We start from the raw sequence: 24868 nt of genomic DNA, 5'->3' as shown, positions 1-24868 counted from the left end.
TTGGAGATAGCTTGCTAAATAGAGAGACTTACTGGTATAGGTGCCAGTAATTTACACAGATGACAGAACAGCACCTCCTGGTGTTCACCATTGTACATCACATCACAGAGTTGTTCCAGATGAGGTTTTTATTATTCAAATGAAATTGTCAAAAAGGGAGTCTGAAGTGAACTGAAGTGAATATAAAAAACAACTCACCTAAGGAGAGGGAAGGTTGTAGGTCCTATAGAGCCTTCCAAGTCTCCTCACATTCCCTGCATTTTTCCGCAGACTCCTCCGTTAGCAGTCTCCGACCAACTGCTCTCTTCCAAGTTGGGTGGGCTTAGGGAGGCTTCTGAAGACGAGCCACTCTGTACTATGCATGCAGGAGCACCCTCTCTCGCTTACCGGCACGTGCAGTACAGAGCCGCCCGTCTCCGGGATCCCGTGTGCTTCCGAAGACTTCCAAAGTCTACCATAGCGGGAGATTTGAGCCTGCGGGGGATCAAGCGGACTGTGAGGAGAACAGGAAGGCCAAGGCCAGATTTACCATAAGGCACTATAGGCACGTGCCTACAGGCGCCTGATAATGGAAAGGCAGCTCACTCCCTCTCCTGGTGCCTCTCTCCCTCCCTGCTTCCCTATGCAGAGTCCTAAAAAGAGTGTAAATGAGAGGTTACTTACTCAGCTTTCGCCATTCCACTGACAAGATCTCCTTTCAGCAAGGGGCACCACTAGCTACTTAATACTGAGAGTACCTCTGCCTACCTAATAATAGGGGACACCTGTAGTTACCTATGGTGGGCAAGGGAAGTAAGGGAGAAGTGACAGCGGGGCCAGCCAGAACACTTACGGTGTGGTTCGGTGGGAGTGTGTAGGTTCATGTAGGGCAAAATCTAAGTTGCCAGGACATCTGTGCCTATAAGCTCCTGTGATGTAAATCCAGGCCTGGGGAAGGCTCTATAGGACCCAGAGCCTTCCCTCTCCTTAGGTGAGTATCTGTTTTTATTTTTATTTACACTAATGGTTTCACTTTAACCCTTTGTGTACTAGCAGTCTCTGGTCCCTTAAAGGAATACTTTCGATACCCAAGTGTTCTAAAATGACTGTGCAAATAATGTCTAAGTAGCTGTGTAAACATTTTCCTACTTTTCATGTTAAATATCAGAGGCAAAAGCTGTAATTTATTGAGGGTAGGATTTAGCTATATTGGGACAAATCAATTGCAGAAGGGATGTCTGCTTCAATGCACAGCCAGAGTTGCATATCAGACTACAGAAAGCAAATATCAAACATATCAAACTCTAAAAGCAAAAACAGTATGAAAAAGCTGTGACAATTTGTTACATTTCCTCTGCTCTCTTCAGACACTTCAGTCAGACACACAGGACACAGGATCTGCAGCTGTTGGGAGCTCTCTTCTCTGTCACACACAGAGCTACACATAGGGTTAACTGATCAAGTGTGAGGGGAATTTCCCCTCTCCTCATGGCTCAGTCAGCCATCAGTTTTGGCGTCAGTAAAGTTTGAATGTATTTTGATAACAGTAAACAAAGAAGTTGCTACTAAAATGTATACACCAGTACTTAGCAGCACTTCCCAAACAATTCCTGTGTCAATTGAAAAAAATGTGAATCGATAGTATTCCTTTAAGGACCAGAGACCGCTGTTACCAGAAAACGTGCCTCCCAATGAATTGCCTCACATAACCACCACTCTCGCCGGTCACGAAACTCTTCCATCGCCACAGGCCCTTCTCTCTGCCGTCTCTGTGATGGCAGAGAGCTGTCAGCCGGTCAGGAGTTGCTTTCATTGGCTCCTGATGCTGTCTTTCAATGTAAGCCAGTGTGATTGGCTCTCAGTGATCACGTAGTAAGGAGCCAATGAAAGCGGCCCTTGACCTGCTCACAGAGCTCTGCCATCTTATAGACGGCAGGGCAAGTAAATTGTGGCAAGTGCAAGGTGGTGAGATTGGCGATAACGGCGGGAGAGCTGATGGGTATGGAGAACTCTACATCCTCTCAGACCCGCGGTCTGGAACTGGTTAAATTAAGATATGTGCTCAATGCAGACAGTTCCTTATATACAATACATACAGACACTTGTTACAAAACATCTAATACACACAAAGTTTCAAACATCTTACAGTGGTCTCAAAGTCAGTGTGGTCTTCCTCACAGCTTTAAAGCTACTATCTCAGATAAAAATTGTAGCAGAACATCACTGAAATGGTTAAACACAACACCTAAGTCCTGGTATGCAAAAGCTATTCAGCTTCAAATCCGCATCCAGACTGGAGATAACAATCTTTGTTTACATTCCAATGTTGATACATTTGTATGTACCAAGTAAAAAACTCTCACTGATAAGCTGTCTCTGCTTCAGGCATGCACACAGTTCCTAACAGCTCATTAGAAGATTTTAATATATAATAAAAAGCAGTTGGAATAAAATGCAATGGCAGCTTTCAGGGCAAGATAAACTACACTTTGGAAACTTGTAATTTGTAGACAGACAATATTACTTGTGCACAAAAGCAAATAGGATAACTGTATGAGTAATAAAAAGTGGGAAAACACATTTTTGCTGAATGTTATGTCAGAGTTTCAGACCACTTTCAGGCCCGTACACACGCTCAACCACCTGGTCTGTTGGACAACAATCAGTATACATGTAGCAATCGATTAGACGAGCGGCTGATGACAGGCGGTTTGCCCAACCCATCCGACTGATCATAAACGTTTTGTCGTGGTGTCAGTCATGTCGTGGTGTTGGTCGTGCACTTTGCTGGACGAGTGTACGATCCTTCATACACAAAAAGTTGTTAAAAAGACCCCAAGGTGGGCTCATAAAATGAAAAAAAAAAAGTAGGCTACCTGATTCTTGGGGCTGAGCGGATCAGGTAGCCGCAAAAAACGCCGCTCCTGTGGCCCGTAATGACCCACTTTCACTTTCGTGACCTCTTGGTCAGGGCCCTGCAAGGGGAGACTGTGTCTCTTACAGCGTGCAGAGAGGCAGGGGAGCAGCAGGGGAGAGACAGCTCCCCAGTGGTAGCTCAGAAAACCCTGTAGGATCGCCCCTGGCGGGTGTTTTGAACAGGGAATTCCTTTCCCCTGTCTTTAGCTCAGAGATAGTGACAAATATTGTCGCTAATCTGGGAGGGCTATAGTGCCCATACAGCTACAGACACCTATCCTTAAAGGAGTTCTTTCGCGAAAAAAGTAGGCAGTTAAAAATTGTGACAGATGACAGGTTTTGGGCCAGTCCATCTTTTTAAGGGGGATTCTCAGGGCTTTCTTTGTTTTCAACAGCATTTCCTGAACAACAGTTGCAAAATTTAACTGACATAATAGTGTGCAAGTGATTAGGGAGGCCGGCTGGTATCTTGCTATTTTGGCAGTTAAACTTCAGGAAATGCTGTTGAAAACAAAGAAAGCCCTGAGAATCCCCCTTAAAAAGATGGACTGGCCCAAAACCTGTCATCTGTCACATTTTTTAACTGCCTACTTTTTTCGCGAAAGAACCCCTTTAAACTACCCTCCCACTGCAAAAAAATTGTAACTATTGGCAGCCACAAAAATGGAAAATATAGGAACCCATACAAATATCTTAGAGCAGGCACCCAAATTTCCTGCTATAAAATATATTTATATGGGGGGATATGGCGGCACCCAAACCACCGCAGCTGCCTGGCGTCCAAATTTCCTGATTCTGGTTCTGATGGTATGGCTAGGAAAATTATACTTTTTAAAATTCATCCAGAAGAATATTATAACTATTAGAACATTCACCCAAAAATGAACGCATTACTGTACATTTATATATTCTTTTTATTGAGTTGAAACTGCTGGATGGTTTCCAAACACTGTAATGTGTACTTTGACATTCTCATTTAACACTGCATGTCTGTCTGACTTGATATTCTGTATCTTTAAGAGGAATGAGGAAGTATTCCAGCCTTGTAACCAGCAGTCTCTCCTCCCTCCTAGGAAGTAGTGTCTGATTTCCATGCTACAATACAGAACGACAATGTACGCTTCTTTCCTGCCATAACCCATTGCAGGGCTATTGTCCAGCCAACACACTGCAGGTAAGACCCAGGGAATCACTGTAAGCTGGCTGTAATAGTGACAACTAGGTATTTGATTGTTTCACATTGCATTTGTCTAGATTTTTTTAAAGCAAGTGTTTCAAGTCTGCAACTAGATGCAGTTATTTTGTGACACTTATTACTGCACCCAGATTTGCCGTTACGTCACTAACAACAAAAAACTGAGCAGCCAATATGCAAACCTGTTCATTGGAAACCAGATCTGTCACTTATCACAGGCGATCTGGGAAGGGTCATGACTCATCAGAAGTGTCACATGTATTTATACTTATCAGCCACAACATTAAACCACTGTCAGGTGATGCGAATTACATAGCTTATCTTGTTATTATTCAACCGTTAGAGATATACCCATGTTTCTCCAAAAATAAGACATCCCCTGAAAGTAAGCCCTAGCAGGAATTTTGAGCTTGCTCGAAATGTAAGCTCTACCCTGAAAGTAAGCCCCAGAGGCAGTAAGGGGAAAAAGTTTGGCAACTTGTGTTATCACTCTAGCCGATGGTCTTGTGGGAGGGACGATGGCTCCATCATTGGGCCTTAGGGCTGGTTCAGACGGACGCTTGCGGAGCGTTCACCGCCAGCGTTCAGGGCTTGGCGTTAAACGCTCCCATTCAAGTGAATGGGAGTGTTTGTACCAAGCTTTCATGCGCGTTTGCATGAACGCAGCGTTTGGGTCCTGATTTTCCCTGCCGTTCAAGGAGCCCCTGGAAGCTACATGTAGCTTCCAGGGGCCGTTAACCGCGACGGGTAATGTCCCCCTAGGGGAAGAAAAAATGTGACCGCATCCAAACGCAACGCGAACGCTGGTGAAAGCTCGAACGCAGGTGAAAGCTCGAACGCATTGCCGCCGCGACGCCAACGAACGCGACGCCTCCAAACGTCCATCTGAACCAGCCCTTACACTGGACTCGCTGCTACTTCAGCCTAAACAAACATACTGTTATTAAGTTACATTAGTTATATTAATTAAAATAGATAGGTAATATAATTTCTTACCCACACTGTTTTAAAAGAACAGGCAAATGTTTGATTTCATGATGGCAGCCATCTTTTTGGTTGAAAGGAGGTGACAGGGAGCATGAGACACAGTTCCAACTGTCTTGTGTCCTGAGCACCTCTCCCAGTTGCTAGGCAACGTGAATAACAACATAGGAAACCCCATCATGCTCTGCGCAGCATCAGGGAAAAAAACCCGGACTTTTTTCTTTGATGGGTGGAGCTTAGGTAAAAATGCAGCTAAAAATGATGCTCTGGTAAGAAAAACAAAGTTTTGATGCTGTGAAACTGTTAAAGAAGCACCAAGCCTTTTCAGTTCTGCTGAGTAGATTTTTAGTCCGGAGGTTTACTTTAAATGAGGGGATGAGCAGAGGAGTGGGAAGGCTCAATAGGACCAAGGGCCTTCCCTCTCAATAGGTACAGTAAGTATCTGTTTGTTTGTTTTTTAATTTTCAGCTTCCCGTAAGCTTTAATACAGTTGATTGCACACACTCCTTTGTATCATAATGTGAGTTTAAACTTTCTTGAGGAAGGTTTGTTTATCCCTCTTTAGCGCCCCCCACCAGCTGTGTTAATAATGGTAAGCAGCTCTACAAGGCATTGTGTTGTGTTTAAAGACAGCACTATTTTTCTTGATGCTGTAATGCACATACTATATTTTTTGGACTATAAGATTCCCTTTTCTCCCCCAAAGTCCAGATGCAGGGAGTTCCTGACTTGTGAATGCCTGCCAATACGAGCCTCCAACCCGCCACAATGTCAGGGACTCCCTGTACTGTGCCCATACAGAGGAGGACACATGGGGACACAAAGGGGTATAGAGGAGGACACAAGGAGGTCAGAGGCGGACACATGGGGGACACAAAGGAGCTTAGAGGAGGACACAAAGGGGGATAGAGGAGGACACAAGGGAGGCACAAAAGGGGCATAGAGGAGGACACAAGGGAGGCACAAAAGGGGCACAGAGGAGGACACAAGGAGGTCAGAGGCAGACACAAGGGGAACACAGGAAGACACATGGGGGACACAGGAGGACACATGGGGGGCACAGAAGGACACAAGGGGGGGGACAGGGAGACACAGGAGGACACATGGGGAACACAGGAGGACATGGGGAGACACGAGGTACAAGGGGGGGGGGCATAATCCACAAAATGCCGCTTCACCATGAATGCACCAGCTTTAGTATATATTTTTTCCCCTGGTTTTTGTCCTCTAAATCTAGATGCATCTTATGGTCAGGAGCGTCTTATAGTCCGAAAAATACGCTAATCTGTATCTGTATTACCTGACTCATTCTCATGGGTGAGTCTTCCAGATGCTCAGAGATAATGTTTGAGGGAGATTTTAACAAATACATAAGTTATGACTAGTATTCCTCTTGAAAGCCAAGTCTAGAAAAACAATTGCAAAAATAAATATATAAAAACAATGTTTGGTCTCTCATGTAATTAAAAGGAATCTGAAGTGAAAATAAACTTATGATATCATGAATTGTATGTGTAGTATAGCTAAGAAATAGAACATTAGTAGCAAAGAAACTGTTTCCAGTACAGGAATAGTTAAGAAACTTCAGTTGTTATCTTTGCAAAAGAGGTTCTCTGAGCTCTCCTACTAACTTAGTCAGAAACAGTCCTATTTTCTGAGAAACTTATACATCAAAGAAAATCAGTTTCAGATAAGGTTTTACTGCAGGGGAGTTTAAAGGGTCATTAGCTCTGCTGTGTTTCATAATTTAAAATACAGAATCTGATTTGCTATTGCAAATATGACAGAATGATGCAATGTTATAACAAAAAGGCTTTATATCTGAAAATTATCCATACTAAACATACAATTCATTATAGCATACTTTTTTTTTGCTTCAGTGTCACTTTAAGGTACGTGGAGCTACCTGTCCTACCTGCCTCGTTCCTTACAGATTCTACTGAAAAAAAATTACTTACAGGTTGGGTTTGGTACAAAAGAATTTGTGCTCTATCTCCTGGAGACTAATGGGTTAGGTTGTAGGAATGTCAAAGGGGTGTGACCTAATCAAACAGCACATCTTCGCAATAACCCTTCACACTGTCTTGCACAGACATCTACAACGGTGCTGCTAGTATTGTGAAAATAGTAAATCTTCACTTTAAAAATAGCTGCAGTAAATTAATTAAAGCTGACCAGCCTTGCCAAGGCTCTAAAGGAGGGTACATACACACACAATTACTGTTGCCAGCAGGGATCAGGACTCGATCCCTCAAGCAACAGATGGGGGCTGAATCATGTACAGACGCTTTACTAGCCGACAGGTGTTCTGTTGCTGTGGAGGGCGGAGAAGAGCCAACAGTGCGGCACAGAGTGGGAGTGGTGAGAAGGAGAACAGTAGGCTCTGCCTTTACTCAGACAAGATGACCTGCTAGTCTGGATTTGTAGCAGTGGTACTCATGGAAGGGGAAAAGAGGGTGCTGGATGCACTCTAGATTCCCAGCAGAGGTGGTCATCGGGCAGCTTTGGATGTGAACCATCTAGCATGTGTTCAAACCTGTTGCATGTGTAGTACTAATGGTAAATAGAAAATGAGTACCATAAGAGAGTCTCGTATTCTTATTTTCAGTTTAACTGCTGAATTTTTAAACGATACCGGAGCCAAAAGGCATTAGTAAAAAGTGAAGCGCTCGCTCCTGCATCCCAGCGTGCGAGCTGATTGGAGAAGCAGGGGGAGTGAACCCGCTCCTGTCCTTTGACATCACTCTGCGTGGCTACAGGTGAGCAGAACGGCATGCCCAGCGCAGTATGTTCGGGTTTGAAGTTGCCCAAGTTGATGAGGAGAATAGGACTGACCGGAGGAGAACGGCAAGGAGGTTGTAACGATCGGTGTCAGTATCACCAAGAATACAGATATATACCTGATTATTGATGATCTGCAGAATTACCAATAATACAGATATAGTACTAACCTCTGGACACCTGTATATAACGTGAGTGTTTGGTGCAACTGTATTTACTTTGAGTAATCCACCTGATGAGCAGGTGGTCCTTGACAGTATGGACAATACTGCTCTTTAGAGAAGCACGAGAACCCTCCAGCAGCCTGAGATCTCTCAAGGGATGGAGTCTCCGGGTGAAGTAGGAAGGGCCAGAGAGTGAGTGACACCTGAAGGTGGATGTCACTAACTGATCTGGAGACTATCTCCTAAAGAGGAGAGATAGCTCTCAAGGTCGGGCAAGCCGGGTCGGCAACACACGGACAAGTAAAGTACAAAGACAGAAGGCTGGTTCGGTATCCAAGACAGGCAGGGTTGGCAACAGATAATCAGATATGCGTGGTACCGAATCAGCGAGCGTAGGGATAGTCAGGAAAGCAATAGGTCATAACAGATATCAAACAATGCCTAGTCTTAGGTGTGAGGTCCGTGGTCTCTACACCCTGGAACTCGTCTGAAGTATAACAGAATGATAACACAAGTTCCCTAGTCTTGGGTGTGAGGTCCGTGGTCTCTACACCCTGGAACTAGTCTGAAGTATACACAATAATAATACTGTAGTAATCTGGCTCAGTGTGAATTCCCAGGTCCTCCTGGTTCAAACACACTGTTGGATCTGACTAAGGTCTGAGTGCTTCCACGTTGTTACGATCGCTTCTGCAGCGTTTACTGCTGGCTGCAGTGGTATTGCAACCCAAGCAGTTCTGATGTCATTACATGCATTTGCTTGCATAGTTTGGTTTGCACTTAAACTAGTTGCTGATTCCATCTGCAGTCGCTCTGAAGTTAAAGGGACTCCGAGCTCAGAAAAAAAAGGAAAGTTGTACTCACCAGGGGCTTTTTCCAGCCCAGTGCTGGTCGGGAGGTCCCACGCCGGCGTCCTGGCTTCTCTCCTTCTCCCCGCTCCGGAATGGCTGGCAGGCCGCAGCCCGGGCGACACTCTCCCGAGTGTCGGGCTGCTTCTTCCGCATATGACGCGGATTACGTCACACGCCGGCCGCCTCGCGTCATCACGGCGGCCGGCGTGAAAGTACTGCGCATGCGCGAACAAAGCGCGCATGCGCAGTACTTTCACGCCGGCCGCCGTGATGACGCGAGGCGGCCGGCGTGTGACGTAATCCGCGTCATATGCGGAAGGAGCAGCCCGACACTCGGGAGAGTGTCGCCCGGGCTGCGGCCTGTCAGCCATTCCGGAGCGGGGTGAAGAAGAGGAGCCAGGACGCCGGCGTGGGACCTCCCGACCAGCACTGGGCTGGAAAAAGCCCCTGGTGAGTACAACTTTCCTTTTTTTTCTGAGCTCGGAGTCCCTTTAATGACAGTTTAATATGCTTTTGTGCAAACAAACATTGTCTGCTGCAATGGAGTGGCAATCCCTTTCCTGCAGGCTGCATATCATTGTCTGCCTTTTCCTGCTGTCAGCCTGTGATTAATTACCATTCACTTGTGTGGGAATCTGCAGGTCTGCTCCCATTGGATGACCTCAGTATAAAGAACTGCTTCCTGCAATGCTCCATGGGCTACCATAGTCTCAGATTCTGTCTGTTACTCTGCTCGTGCCCCACCTCGTTCCTAGTCCGTGTGGACTGCGCTGACTCCTGCGAAGGGGTCAGCGAGTCCTCCTAGTTCTGCTCTTGTTCTAGAAGTTGTTCTCTGCTTGTCTTGTGTCATATATTGGTTCATCGCCAATATATACGCATACTTGCATGTTTTTGTTATTTTCCTTGTATTCGTGTTACGTTGATACATCAGTGTCGCTGATATATACGTACACAAACTGTTTATTTCCTGTGTTCAGTTAGTCAGCCTTCCAGCACGTTTTGGTAGTTTGTGCGTATCGTGATCACCCGTGCTGAGTTAGTATCCTGCTCCTGGTTCTGTTTGTGGATTGCGTTCATCTCTGCGAAGAGATAGCGAATCCTTCTGAGTCCTGTTCCCTGTATTGCTCCAGTCCTAGTCAGTGTTCCTGCTTATGTCATATATCGGTTCATTGCCGATATATACATATGTTAGTCAGACGTTACAAATAGTTTCATTGATAGCTGTAATTGTAATACGCTAGGAAAACATACTTATTGTATATTTGTCTGTGTTACATTCATCTATCTTGATCTTCCTATTTCCTGACTATCCTGTCCTGTCTTTGTGAGGCACGCCATCGCTGCAACGCATTGGCTGCCTCATTCCAGTCTGTCTTGTTGTGGACGCTTGCTGTCACTAAGTAGTGGCTAGTTAAGCAAGCGTTCATTCTGTCTACCTGTCCTGATCTCCTCAGTCCTGGATTATGCGCTCAGCGCTACTTTGCGCTGAGACGTTATCACGAAAGTATTGTTTGTGGCTGTTCGGATCTGCACCGGCTCTGTGCACCACAATCTCCTATTGGAGTCAGTCCTCTCCTCCACTAAACTGGGGATATCCTGATTCCTTGTGCTGGTGTGTGTACCTCCTTCACGTCAGCTTATGTGTTGCATGCTGACTGTGGAGAATACATCTCCAAGCTTAACACACGTAGTGTTCGCAACGGCAGACAACTTGTGAGTGTCCAGCCGTAACTATATATAGAGTATCGCTCTCTGGCGCCACCCCTAAGTGATAGACCAATAGCCACTAGCTCTGAGGTCAGCTGACCAGCCTTGTCAACTGATCCCCCCTTGGCCATCATAAAAGTTCTGCCTCTCAGCGCGCGTGCACGTATTCCTGAATCTGTGTGAACTAACAGACCCAGCCACACCAGCCGCATGCTGCTGCGTGCAAACCGCCGCACTGGATGCGGAACCAGCCGCCCCGCTATCAGTACATGCGGCGGCTTTTCCGCGTCCACTCCCAGTACCAGACGCATGCCTCTGTGTGCAAACCGCCTTGCTGTCAGCACACGCGGCGGCTTTTCCGCGTTTTCTCACAGAGGTGCAGTATTTGATTATGCACCCCTACCCACTGCACCTTCACTTTTTACCAGAGCCTTTCGCCTATGGTATCCTTTAAAGGACCACTCCAGCAAAAAAAAGTAGGCAGGCATCTGACAGATCCATCAGGTTTTGGGCTAGTCCATGTCCTCGTGGGGAATTCTCAGGGTTTTCTTAGTTTGCAAAGAACTTTCCTGAATGGCAGTTAACTGCCAAAATAGTAAGATACCAGCCAGCCTGCCTACTCACTTGTAAACTATTTTGGAAATGTAAGTTGGTCAGGTTTTGTGGACAGATTTATAGGCCAGGTACAGTATCTTGAATCTGATTCTGGACTGGATAGGAGTTTGATGGTGATCTGGGGGGTGAAGGAGAGTGCGAAGTCCAGGGTGACATCCAGACAGTGGGCCTGAGAGGTAGGGTGAGTGGTAGTTTGGTTAACAGTGACATTCAGATCTGGGCGAGTCAGTGACTGCCGGGGTGGGAAGATAAATTCCGTTTTGTCCAGGTTTAGTTTCAGGAACCTAGCGGACATCCAGGAGGAGATGGCTGATTGGCAGGAGGAAACCTTGTCCATGGTATTGGTGGATAGGTCAGGGGTGTGGAGGTTTAGTTGTCCTTTAACGTTGATTGTTTATTTGTTCTATGCTTCCATTTAGGAGTACGATAAGACATTGAACTGACTGAATTTCAATAAAAAACTGGAGAAATACAGGGTGTGTTCAAACTTTGGCCGGTAGTGTAAATGAATAGTGTATTGTGACAGAGCAAATGATGAAGTAAAATAAACAGTATTAAGATAAACACTTCTGTGTGCAAACCTACTAAGCAAACAATTACTACTAAGCAAATATTAACCAAATATACAAGTATAATCAACTATATTCAGCAGTAACAATCAGGGTACAGACTAGCAGGGCCGATTCTAGACCTTTTGCTGCCTGAGGCAAACTTGTGAAGATCCATTCCTCCTCAGTCAGGACAGCAGTGCCACCTCCTCCCTTCTGCTGTGCAAGTCAAATAATACACTGCTGCTCTCCTGCCTCCCCCCTGCTCACTCACTGTCAGACTCCTCACACAGCACAACAAGCTGCTTTTCCCCAATGTTGACCTCTTCACCTCCCTCTCCTCTCGCTTCTCCTCCAACTCTGACTGATGCTGTAAGTGTACGAATATGCTGCTCCTGTAATCTCTGTGCCTGATGCAAGTGTTTCACCTTGCTTCATGAGAGAACCGGCCCTGCAGATTAGGAGATCAGGATGAGGTGCAGGAACTAGACAGACAGCCCATAACAGGCAAATGATCAGAGCTTCAGCAGCAGCCTGGAAATCTTAACTGGTTAAACACAAAGGCAACTTGGGAGAATGTGTATTCAACAAGCACTTGTTTGTTTGTATGCCAGGTGATGCCAGTAGTAACAATATTGGTAATGTGCTGGTACGAATATTTTACTAATCAGGTGTACGGAGTCAACAGGCCGCCAGCCCTGCCGCTGACTCACAGTTGTTGCCGTCCCTGCCGCTGACTCACATTTGTGCAGGGCGGCAGGCGGAGGACCCGTCTCAGTGTGCGCTCCAACAGTAGTCACGTGTCTCCCTGCGTGTCAGCTGATTGCTGACACGCTGAGCTCTGATTGGTGGATGCCTTGTATTTGAATCTGGTGAGCGGTTCTTTTGGGGCCCATAATAGCCTATGCTGGGATTGTAGCTGAGATTGCACTCACACCAAGTGCCTTGTCTTGCTGCAGATTTCTGTCTGTCTCTTGACCAAGTTCCTTGTAGATTTGATTACCCGTTATCCAATGTATGCACCCAGTATCACGTACAAACAGCTAACCAGCCCTTGGTTATACTGTAGCCGGCATGCACTAGCCGAGCACTGACACCCAAACCAAGCACCTGCGTAGTGTAACTACAACAGTGATCAATAGCCAGTGCACTGTGCCAAAACTGAGCACCCTGTGCCGTACAGCTGCGACTTTGCATTGTGGTCAATGGTGGTGCCCAATACAGCCAAGCAACCTACGTCCAAATCACCTGATAAGAAAAAGGAAAATGTGTAAAAAGTTATGAAATATCTTTAACAAGCTTAAGTTAAGAATAGCAGGTGTTGGATAACGAGAAACTGGGAGCTGCAGTGAGGCAGAGGGACAACAAGCCAATTAATTTAGTAATGCAATGGCACCAACAAGAGGATCTTGAACTAGGCATTTCATGACTCCGCTTGGTGAATCACCAGGGTCTGATTTACCATAAGGCACTGTAGGCACGTGCCTACAGGTGCCTGATGATGGAAAGGCGGCGCACTCCCCTCCCCGAGTGCCTCCCTCCTTCCCTCTACAGAGTCCTGATGAGAGTGTAGATGAGAAGTTACTCATGCTCTCGGCATTCCACTGATGAGATCTCCCTTCAGTCAGGGGTGCCTCTAGCTATTTGATATTGAGGGTACCTCTGGCTACCTAATTTTTGTGGGCACCTCTATCTACTTATTATTATTTTTTTTGTAACAATCTGTATTTAGTATGAAAGTAGTGCAAAATTACAGGTAAGATCAGCTTTGTCACAGTAAGTAGCAAAAAGTGAACGCCATATAGGTAAGTAGGCACATCATCATGGACTAATAACAAAACATACAGGAAATTCTTTGCAAAAAGGGATCCCCTATGATGAGGTCATTCACAAATTTTGCAGGTTTCACCAATTTAACAAATAGGTCAGAAATACCAGAAAAATGTTATGAAGCAACATCAGGATCATTAGTCCAGAAGAGAGAGGTAAGATTCAGTGAGGACCCTCATAGATCCATACCTGAAAACAGAACCCGTATGCTGGAGAAAGATTAATAAACAATGATCATCTAACACTACTTTGGTTTTATAATAAAGAATCAAGATTATAAGGTTTATAGAGGGAGGACAAATCTCATGCCACAATTTAAGGGCTTGATGGCTGTGATGGCGGTCACATCCATCAAAAGAGAGCCACAAAAGATGTCATGTCATTCAGATAAAAGGTGATGTCTCCGGTTAGGCCATTAATGTCTTGTATTCCTCGCTATCTTTGAATTCGAACCAGAGGGACCAGGCAAATCTACAGTTGTCCATACACCTATAGTTTGCTACCCAATGCGGCAAAACTATAGGAATCAATTCCTATCACACACAGCACTTGCTGGAATCTATTGTACATCGATTGAACTGCAGTGTTGCAGTGTTCAAAGCTGTATACAACGCTATGAGTCGTCGATCTACTGACAATCTTGCTTGCCCCCGATCGACCTGGATTTTCCTGCAACAGCAAAGAATTTGTAAAGCGTTTTTCTACCATAGGATCCAACGTGCATAGGCTTGTCTCAGATCAATACTTACCGTAGTTGCAGTTTGTGATGTATTACAGGGGAAAAAGTTATGTGATCATAAATGTTATACTAAAAAGGGGGATTTCCAGTTTTGATTGAAATGCTTCTGGGTTTGGAGCTGTCTTAATTGGTGTGGCAATGTGTTCCAAAGGATGGGGCAGCATGACAGAAGACTGTGGCTCCAAAGGTTTTGTGATGGATTCTTGGGGTGGTCATGTTATTAAATCCTGTTTTTCTGAGCTTGTGGGAGGAGTGACGCAGTGTCAACAAGACCGCTCTGTTCGATCAATAGTTTTGAGAATGATCAAATCTGCCGGGATTAGAACGGAAATATCAATGTGTGTATGGGCAACAGAATTCTGATTAATCATAAACAGCCCTCTTATGTCTATGGCTGAACTTAATCTAAAAATAATCGAGTGTGGAAATGGAAAGTTTGGATGATAAATGTTTGTATTCAAGCTTATTTTAACTGTATAGTTATTATATTATCTACAGTATGACATACTGTATCATATGTCATACAGGTAGTCCCCGACTTACAAATCCCAACTTACAAATGACCCCCCTGAATTCTTTTAGGTTACGAAATTAACAGATTGCGATCACTAGGAAAGAAAGAGGCACAAACGGGGACAGAAAGAAGCACAAAGGGGGGACATAAAGGCACAAAAAGTGGGCAGGGGCAGAGGTGGTACAGAGGGAAACAGTGGAGGCAGAGGGACACAGTGAAGGCAGAGATGGTACAGAGGGAAACAGTGGAGGCAGAGGGACACAGTGAAGGCAGAGGTGGTACAGAGGGAAACAGTGGAGGCAGAGGGACACAGTAGAGGCAGAGGTGGTACAGGAATGGACACAGTGGAGGCAGAGGTGGTACAGAGGGACACAGTGGGGGGCAGAGGTAGCATAAAGAGGGACACTGAAGGCACATGGGAACAGAAGTAACACAGAGCGGGACACTGGAGGTATGGGGGGGGGGTCACAGAGAAGATACAGGTAAAGAGAAAGCACAGTGTTCTGACGTAAAAACAAATTCAGGTTAAGAACAAACCTACAGTCCCTATCACATTTGTTATCTGGGAATTAACTGTATTCTGTCACACAGTCTACAAATGTCTGTTCAGAATTGTTTCTTACTACTGTACTTTATATAATTAATTGTGTTTACTGTATGTTTTAGGATGGGTGCTGGCATCTTTTCAGACTGTGTTTTCTTTCTAAAAGTCAACTCATTGCCATTTAAAGAAAAGGCTGACCTCAAACGCTGCATAACTTCAAATGGAGGAACGATTTCCTTAGTGCTAAATGAAAAGGTAGGTGCAGCATCTGCGGTAAGGCTTTGTTTTATTAGTTGCATGGGGATAGACGAACAGTGGACCGCCGGGAGAGGACGCCATAAGAGGATACTCGAACAGGATGGTGAGAAGACGGCGCTGGACACTTGGTAAGTATGTAATGCTGAATAGGGGGGAGGCTTGTTTCTTTTAGGCCGGTTGCTCAAGCTACCGGCAAGCAAATGTATCCAGTATCAGGCGATCCCCGACACACCCTCCCCCCCAGTGCCGGATACCGGGGAATCTGCTAACAAGCGAGAAAATACCCAAAATAATTTTGACAGGACTTTTTCAAATACTTTTTGGTACTTTTTCAACTGCAAAGTACTGAAAAGTTATTTAAAAGAGAAGTTATCTCCTAGGAAAAGTGAATTAGACAAGAGCCAATCTCTCCAGCATTAACCACAAACTGAAACGGTAGCATTGGGTGAATTCATCATTGTGGTATGCCCACCATGGTATGCCCAGCAGCTAAATCCACAGAAGAGTGGAACCTAGCTGTATTGGGGTTGAAATTAAGGTTAGGTATCTGAAAATTGGGTTTTTATTAGGGAGAGCGGGAGGTTGGGGTAGAGAGTATAAGGAGTGTTTTGATAAATGGTGAGGTTTGGGTTAGGGGACAGGTGGTGTGGAAGAGGGGGGCAAACACTGAAACCACTAATGAAAAGTGTGTTGTAGCATTACATTACCCTAAATCCCAATGATGTACCTATCCTATTCTGTGTAGCATATAGTGCAGTTTGTTCTTTAAATATGAACGTGATCAGCAGTCATTGTCTTTCAGTGCACACATGTGGTGGTGATCAGTACAGCTGTACTCAACACTTCTCAGCAGAAGAAGATCCAGAAGCATTCTATCCCCATAGTAAAGCCTGATTTCATATGGCAATCCATCCAGGAGAATCATCTTACGGAGGTGGAACTGGCCGATGTGGTGACCCTAGAAGAAGAGAAAGGTGAATACTGTATATGTGTAGGGGTCTACCAGGGCACTGTAACGATCAGTGTAACACAGAGAGGATCTGATTATTGGTGATCTGCAGTATCACCAAAAATACAGATATATACCTGATTATTGATGATCTGCAGTATCCCCGATAATCAGATATATTACTAACCTCTGGACACCTGAGAGATATGAGTGTTTGGTGCAACAGTAATACTTTGAAAACAATATCAGGAGAACAGGTACAAAGCAGTCAGGAATACTGCAAGGGTATGAGTACCTTTCAGCAGCCTGAGAATCTCCCGCAGGGAGGAGTCAGGCTGGGAGAAGGAAGGACCAGAGCGAGAGTGACACCAATAGATGGATGTCACTGACTGATCTGTGAACTATCTCTTAACTGAGGAGATAGCTCTCAAGGTCGGACAAGCCAGGTCGGCAACACACGGACATACAAAGTACAAAGACAGGAGGCTGATTCGGTAATCCTAAGGCAAGCAGGGTTTGGCAACAGAGTAACAGATATAGCGAAGTACCGAATCAGTGGACAGAAGAGTGGTCAGGAAAGCAGAAAGTCATAACAGATAATAAACAATGCCTAGTCTTGGGTGTGAGCTCCGTGATCATCAACACCCTGGAACTAGTCTGAAGAATAGCAGAATGGTAACACAAGTCCCTAATCTTGGGTGTGAGGTCCTTGTTCATCAACACCCTGGAACTAGCCTGAAGTATAACAGAATGATAATACAAGTCCCTAATCTTGGGTGTGAGCTCCTTGATCATCAACACCCTGGAACTAGTCTGAAGAATAACAGAATAGTAACACAAATCCCTAGTCTTGGGTGTGAGCTCCTTGATCATCAACACCCTGGAACTAGTCTGAAGTATAACAGAATGATAACACAGATTCTGACAATAAGGTCTGAGTGCTTCCACGTAGTGATCACAACGACAGACAACCAGTGCATGACCAGCACCCAGTAGATATAGCCCAGCGCTCTCCAGCGCCTCCCCTAAGTGCTGGTCCAATGGGAACTGGTTGAATCGTCAGCTGACCGGCTTGGTCAGCTGACTCCCTTCTGGCTGTCATAAAAGTTCTGCCTCTCAGCGCGCGCGCGCGTCCTTCTGAACCTGTGTGGACTATCAGTCCCAGCCACACCAGACATGTCTTGCGTACCACCCGCCGCGCTGGACGCGGAACCAGCCGCACCGCTATCAGGGCATGCGGCGGTTTCTCCGTGTTCAGCCATACTGGCAGATGTAGGCCTACGCGTGCCAACTGCCGCGTTGGATGCGGAACCAGCCGCCTTGTTCTGAGCACACGCGGCGGCTTTTCCGCGTTTTCTCACAGGCACTCTCAGCAAAGCATTCAATTCAATATTTTGTGTGTGAAGCAAAAAAAAAAGCAGATAAACAGCACCTGATATTTTATTTTTTTGGGATGAAGACAGAACTTTTTTTATAAAGATTTGATGCAAGCATATAGCCAACACGGTTCCACCATGACAGCTGATCGGTCTTTTGAACACTGTTTAAAGACCAGTTCCAAAACATAGCACCTGATGTACCGTCACTATGCAGAGTGCGAGTTGGTATTTGATTGTGCCAAAAAGGTTACTGAAGCAAACATGTGGTTACTCACAAAGCTGGATTGATACTTTTTCTGCCCCATGCCAGATTTCTAGCAGCTCCCGTTCCATGTGCAGCAGCACCCTACTCATTCTATGTGCAACCCTCTCTTCCGTGTCTAACATTCATGTACAGCAGCCACCTTCAGTTCTATACAGATCCCTTGATTGGGCAGCAGCCCCCAATTTCCATATGGTGCTCCTTATTTCCAACCTCTGTATTCCATTTTGCAGCCCCTTCTTCCATATGTAGCAATCCCTTTTCCCTGTCCAGCCACCACATGCAGGCCCGGATTTCTGCAAAGGCCACAAAGGCCACGGCCTAGGGCGATAAAATCAGATAAGATCAGAAGGGTCGGCAGGACTTGGAGAGAGAAGAGGTCATATGTCAAAGTAAATCATCTCCTCTGTTCCCACAGCGCAGCCATCCAGCGCCCTGCTCTGCACTAATAGATGAATTCCAGAGTTCCCCAATCCATGCACCTCTCACTTCCTGATGTGTTATAACAATCAGGATCAATCATAACTGTTACCTGGTGATCCAATTATGATCGACATACAGTACAAGTGGATGTGAGAAATACCAGGGATTTACATTACAAAGCAGATAAAACTAAGTTCAGCTGAGTTCTAATGCAGGCATTCACAAACATTTCTGCTAGTTTCTTTGCCTTCTTTTTTACAGCTGTGACACTGACTGACCCCAGCAGTTGTAAATTACACTTTCTTATCTAGCCGTAATTTATTGCTTTTTTTTCTTCCTAGCCAGTGATCTCGTCTCTGCTTAAGTTAACTCTTTCCTGACTCATTTTCTGTCCGTCAGCTCCGACCATCTATGAGAACTGCTGGAGCCTGGAATAAAAATGCTGTATGCTTCCCTTTCATTGCTAAACTGTCACTGTCACCTGAGCTGTTACTACCTCTATGCTAGTTTGTATGGTTTGGCATCCTTCTGCTTTCCTGTAGCATTAGAGCATTGTACCATCTTAGCCATCAGTAAAAGCAGAGAGTTTTTAATCAGGATGATACCATTTATTGGCTTAAAAGAAAAAGAGTAATCTTTCTGCTAATAAGCCTTCTTCATACTTTGTTCCTGTATACTGCCAATATGTTATTATTATGTACATTCAGCATTCAAAAGAGATACGTAGATTTTTCAGCAAATATAAATAAATGTCATTCAGATGCTTTAAAGTGGAGCTGAACTCTTGCACAGGACAGAAGGAAAACAGAGAAATGCACCCTGTATGTATTTAGAGAACCTTTCGAATTCTTCCACATCTGTGTCTAATCACAAATTTGATATCTTCCCTGTGTCATCTGACTGCCACAGCATATAATCTTATTTTAAAGCACAAGATGTTAATATATTTGCTTCCATGAAAGTAGGAATTAGACACACTATCTATTTATTGCAGGATTTGTATCAGCTGTAACAAAAATGTTTTTATGTAAAGGTTATGTTGTTGCATATCTTTTAGAGCAGAGAGGAAGTTCTGAGTTCAGGTCCACACTAATTACAACCAAACATCCAAAGTGGGTCTTGACAGGATGTTTGCTACTTACCTGTTCTCTGTTTTGGATGGGCTTCTCTCCATTGCTCTGCCCTGCCACCTATTTGTGGCTCCGACTGCAGCCAGTCGCACAGAGGACAAAGAAGCAGCGCATGCTCTGGCCACTCACGCTCCCTGTCACCTGTTTGTGGCTCTGACTGCAGCCAGTCGCACAGAGGATAAAGAAGCAGCGCATGCTCTGGCCACTTGAGCTCCCTGTAATTTCCTGCTCCTGCCCAGATGTGCACAGCAACCGAGGCCAGTATAGTGTTATGCATTCTTGACAAGTACCGATCATACATCACCGTAATTTCTCAAGTATGCATGCCCAGAACACTATCGGCTGCTGTGCACATTCGGGCAGGAGCGCAAATTTCCATCGTGAGAGGACAGAGAGCATCCACTGATTCTTTGTTCAATGAGGGGCACAGCAGCACAACTGAAATGGGCCCATTCAAACCAGTGATCACTAGTCAGATAGTTGGCCAGAATGTTTTTTGGTGGTGGTGGTGGTTGCGGGGGGGGGGGTGGGCGCTTGGTGACAGCAGGCCTAGGGCACTGGTAAGTACAAATCCGGCCCTGACCACATGGCCAGCTGCCTTGGTGCCCTTACTAGAAATCTGTCCCTGGATACTCAGATAACGTTTGGAGAACAAAAACTACCAGGATATTTTTATGGTTGGCCTAAAGAAGCCCAAAAGTCCTCTGAAAAATCACTGCAAACAGTTGTGTTTGAACACCTGGGGCTATAGGCCTGCGCGGGTCCACTTTTTCATACCCGCACCCGACCCGTGACCCGCTACCCGACCCGCTACCCGCAACCTGCTTTTTTACATTTTCTTCTAAAGTGCACATTTAAAGTAACATTGAGCTGTAAAGTTAATAAAACCTATTTTTATACACAAACCAAAGCTAAAGAAGGTTTACATGCTTGCTTTCACTACCCGCGACCCGCACCCGCAGACCGCTACCTGCAACCCTACCCGCACCCGCAACTCGCTACCCGCACCCGCAGCTTAAATCAATTCGGGTACCCGAACCCGACCCGCATTTCGGGTTACCCGCGGGTACCCGACCCGCTGCAGGCCTCTACCTGGGGCCATATGCAATTCACTTTTTCATCTGCGTTTTCTCCTAGGTGATATTTTAAAATTTGTCAATAAAATCAATTTCAAACCACCAGCAAGTAAAAAAATACTCAAAATAATTTTGATAGTACTTTTTACCTACTTTTTGATACTTTTTTTCCTTTGCAAAGTGCTAAAAAGTTTTTTTCAATCAAAGATGAAAATGTTTCTCCTAGGAGAAAACTCAGGTGAAAAAGTGAATTGTATATGGCCCCTGGGCCTATATGCAATTAACTTTTTCTCCTCAGTTTTCTCCTAGGTGATATTTTCAACCTTGTCAATAAAATGCCTTTAAAACCCCCAGCAAGCAAGAAAATGCTCAAAATAATTTTGATAGTCCTTTATCAACTACTTTTTGGTACTTTTTGAATTGCAAAATCATGAAAAGTAATTTTTAATAAGCGATGAAAATGAATACCATAGGAGAAAATATGCAATTATCTTTTTGTTTTGAGTTTTCTCTTAGAGATACATCTTCATCTTCTATTTACAATAACTTTCCAGCACTATTCAACTGAAAAAGTACAGAAAAGTAGGGGAAAAAGTACTGACAAAGTTATTTTAAGTATTTTCTTGCTTTATGGTGGCTTAGAAGTCATTTCATTGACAAGTTTAAAAAGATCACCTAGGAGAAAACTCTGGAGAAAAAGTTAATTGCATATGGGTCTAGAGCCCATGTGCAATTAACGTTTTCTCCTTCATTTTCTCCTAGGAGATGATTTTTCATCTTCTCTTTAAATAACTTCCCAGCAATCTGCAATTAAAAACTACTAAAATGTAGGTGAAAAAGTACTATCAAAATTATTTTTGATTATTTTCTTACTTGCTGATGGCTTAAAAGGCACTCTATTTGGGAAGGGGCCATATGCAATTCACTTTTAATCCTCAGTTTTCTCCTAGGAGATCATTTTTCTTCTTTGATTTAAAATAACTTTTTAGCACTTTATAATGGAAAGGGTACTAAAAAGTAAGTGAAAAAGTGCTGTCAAAATTATTTTGAGTATTTGTTTGCTTGTTGGTGGTTTAAAAGGCCTTTTATTTACAAATTGTAAAAATATCACCTAGGAGATAACTCAGGTGAATTGCATATTGGCCCTGGCATACAAAGTTATAAAGATATATTGGCCCTTCTTCAATTCATTTTTTTCCTAGATGATATTGTCACAACTTATCAATAAAATGCATTTCAAGCAACCAGCAAGCAAGTAAATACTTTTGACAGTACTTTATTTTACCCACTTTTTGGTACTTTTACATTTGCAAAGTGCTGAAAGGTGATTTTAAACAGAAGGTGAAAAATTCTCTCCTAGGAGAGAGCTTAGGAGAAAAAGTGAATTTCATATAGCCCATTATATTTCTTTTAGCTCAACTGAAGGTGAGATTTACAAAATTCCTTCTGTTTTAAAGGACACCTGAAGTGAGAGGTATGTGGAGGCTGACCTATTTATTTCCTTTTAAAGTGGTATAAAACCCAGCATTTCTTCTTTGCTCTAAAAGATTATTTACAGCATATAATATACTACCACAATTTAAATAGAACAGTATTCAAAGGGTTAAACACAGGACTTACTTTTTCAATAGAATTCTCCCTGCAGGGAGATCTGCATCCAAACTGGTGATAACATTATCTTGTGTTTACTCAATTGTAGCAGAGAGGAATGTAAACATTCCCTGACTGTGCAGAAACTTTTTCTAATGTGTCCAGAACATAAACACTGCTCTGAAATCATTACTGGGTACATTACAATATAAATACACCATTTATGAATGAAATGCAGCTTTAAGAGCAAATAAAACTGTACTTTGGGAACTTGTAATTTCTAAATGAATAAGATTACTTATGCACGAAAGCAAATATGATAACTGTATGGGATATAAAAAGTAGGACAACACATTTTTATTGAATATTATGTCAGAGTTTAATACTGCTTTAAACAATACCAGTTGCCTGGCATCCTGCAGACCTCTTTGGCTGCAGTACTGTCTGAATAACACCAGAAACAAACATGCAGCGAATCCAGTCAGACTTCAGTCAGAAACATCTGATGTGTATGCCTGTTTAGGGTCTGACTAAAAATATTAGAGGAAGATGATCAGCAGGACTGCCATGCAATGGTATTGTTTAAATGGAAATAAATATGGCAGCCTCCATGTCCCTCTCAGCTCAGGTTTACTTTAAAAAAGGCAAAATTAAACTTTGTCATGTGGCTAAATAAGTTATAATTAGACTCTGTGGGTGGGGTTACTGCTGTTTTTTGGACATTGGGCCTTCATGCTGTTCAGAGCTCGAGGGGGCGGAGTCCAGACACAGCTTGTTGAGACGTTTGCAGCTTACAGTCTGTGCTGCAGGAAGTGACTGGTAAAGCGGTTTCTGACCTGGCAGTTATATAGAAATTAATTTTACATTAGTCAGTATTTTCGTACAACTAAAAAAAGCTCTGCTGCTACTGATGATGATAATGATGATGATGATAATAATAATATGGATATGTATTCCAAAAAAGGACCGGCACCACACTCAGTATCTGTAGCTCTTCAAGATTTAATAGCAGCAGGCATGATAACAACAACAGACATGCTGTTTCGGCCTCTTGTGGCCTTTGTCAAGTTGCTCAACAATCACGTATACCATGCTGAGTACAACACATACATTTAAATAGAAAAACCCACCCACATGGTGAACTTGTGACCAATCACAGGAAGTACAGACCGGAGGACCTGATGGGAGACTTACATCGTCCAAAATGGACCAATAGATGCTGCACAGTTTGAAATATCACTCACCAATCAAGTGCGCAAGAGGGTTCCCCGCTGCAAATGTCCCTGCTAGAGACGTAACGGCGCATCATGGTTCCAAAACCGCCGCCTCCATCCGCGGAAGCGAGCGGTATGACGACAGCGTCATGTGACCTAGTCACATGACCCAGTCAGCTGAGAGCACTTCAGCCAATCATATGCGCCCAATACGTTTACCCAGCACACACGCAGCCCACGCATCATCGCGGAGGGCGGTGCTACAGCGGCCGGCAACGTTCCCATAGTAACCAGGACGCACCTCCATATACACAGACCGCAGCACTCACCACACCTAGCGGGGTTAAAGGGGAACACCTCTCGCACTCCATCCACTTCCTATGTAGGTCTGAAATACAAAAATAAAAACATATTAAAACATCAAAGTGCCACAATACAGTAATACTTATCACAGTAGAGATACACAAATAAGTCACCTAAGAATTAAATACAGAAACCCAAATCTAACTCCCGATTGAGCCCTGCCCTCCCCATGGCATCTAATCGCCTAATCCAGCCCGCCTCCCTCCGTAAGAGTTCCTTAAGTCTATCTCCTCCTCTCCAAGTTGATGGAACCCCATCAATGGCCATTACCCGTAGTTGAGAAACGTTATGCCCACAGGTCTTGAAATGCTCTGCCACTGCCTGCCCCGCCGTGCCATTCCTAATGGCTGATGTGTGCGCAGAGATCCTAACCTTAAGGCACTGTGTAGTCATACCTATATAAATGAAGCTACAAGGACACTTCAACAAATAAACAACGTGGCTAGAGTCACATGTATAGTGCCCCCTGATGTGATACACAGTACCCAAGGTAGGATGAAAGAAAGTTTGACCCCGTATAACACTGCTGCACATATGGCAGGACAGGCAGGGGAACATCCCAGTTCTAACGGTGTGAGGCTGAGTCTGAGGTGCTGATTTTACTCGCAATTTGTCCCGTAATGTGGGGGCGCGGCGGAACGACATCATAGGAGGAAACCTAAACTCAGGCACTGTGGGGAAACCATCCCTCAACAAGTGCCAATGGCGACGCACCGTCCTTGAAATCACGTCGCTACAAGTATTAAAGGTAGAAACAAATGGAATACGCGGCACACCTCTCAATCGTCGACCCCGGGAACGTTTCTTTTCACTTAAGACTTCCATGGGATATCCCCTGGAGCGAAATCTCCCACAGA

General features: G+C 44.4%; 1 protein-coding gene across 6 annotated transcripts in view; it reads left to right on the top strand.

The window, feature by feature from the left end:
• The first annotated feature begins 3991 nt into the window (after positions 1 to 3991).
• LOC137545556 (protein mono-ADP-ribosyltransferase PARP4-like) overlaps positions 3992 to 24868 on the top strand; it is a 168535-nt gene continuing 147658 nt past the window's right edge. For all 6 annotated transcript variants that reach the window (XR_011026055.1, XR_011026054.1, XM_068266922.1 and 3 more), the window contains exons 1-3: positions 3992 to 4069; positions 15490 to 15622; positions 16428 to 16599. Coding sequence is in view for 4 of the 6 variants with exons in the window: in XM_068266922.1 (XP_068123023.1) it covers positions 15491 to 15622; positions 16428 to 16599 (304 nt within the window). In the remaining 2 variants the exon portion in view is untranslated. The remainder of the gene's footprint in view (positions 4070 to 15489; positions 15623 to 16427; positions 16600 to 24868) is intronic.

This window comes from Hyperolius riggenbachi, chromosome 2 (genome assembly GCF_040937935.1).
Source record: "Hyperolius riggenbachi isolate aHypRig1 chromosome 2, aHypRig1.pri, whole genome shotgun sequence".
Taxonomy (NCBI): Eukaryota; Metazoa; Chordata; class Amphibia; order Anura; family Hyperoliidae; genus Hyperolius; species Hyperolius riggenbachi.
The sequence above is the reverse complement of the archived record's forward strand: the minus strand, read 5'-3'. Positions and strand labels throughout refer to the sequence as shown.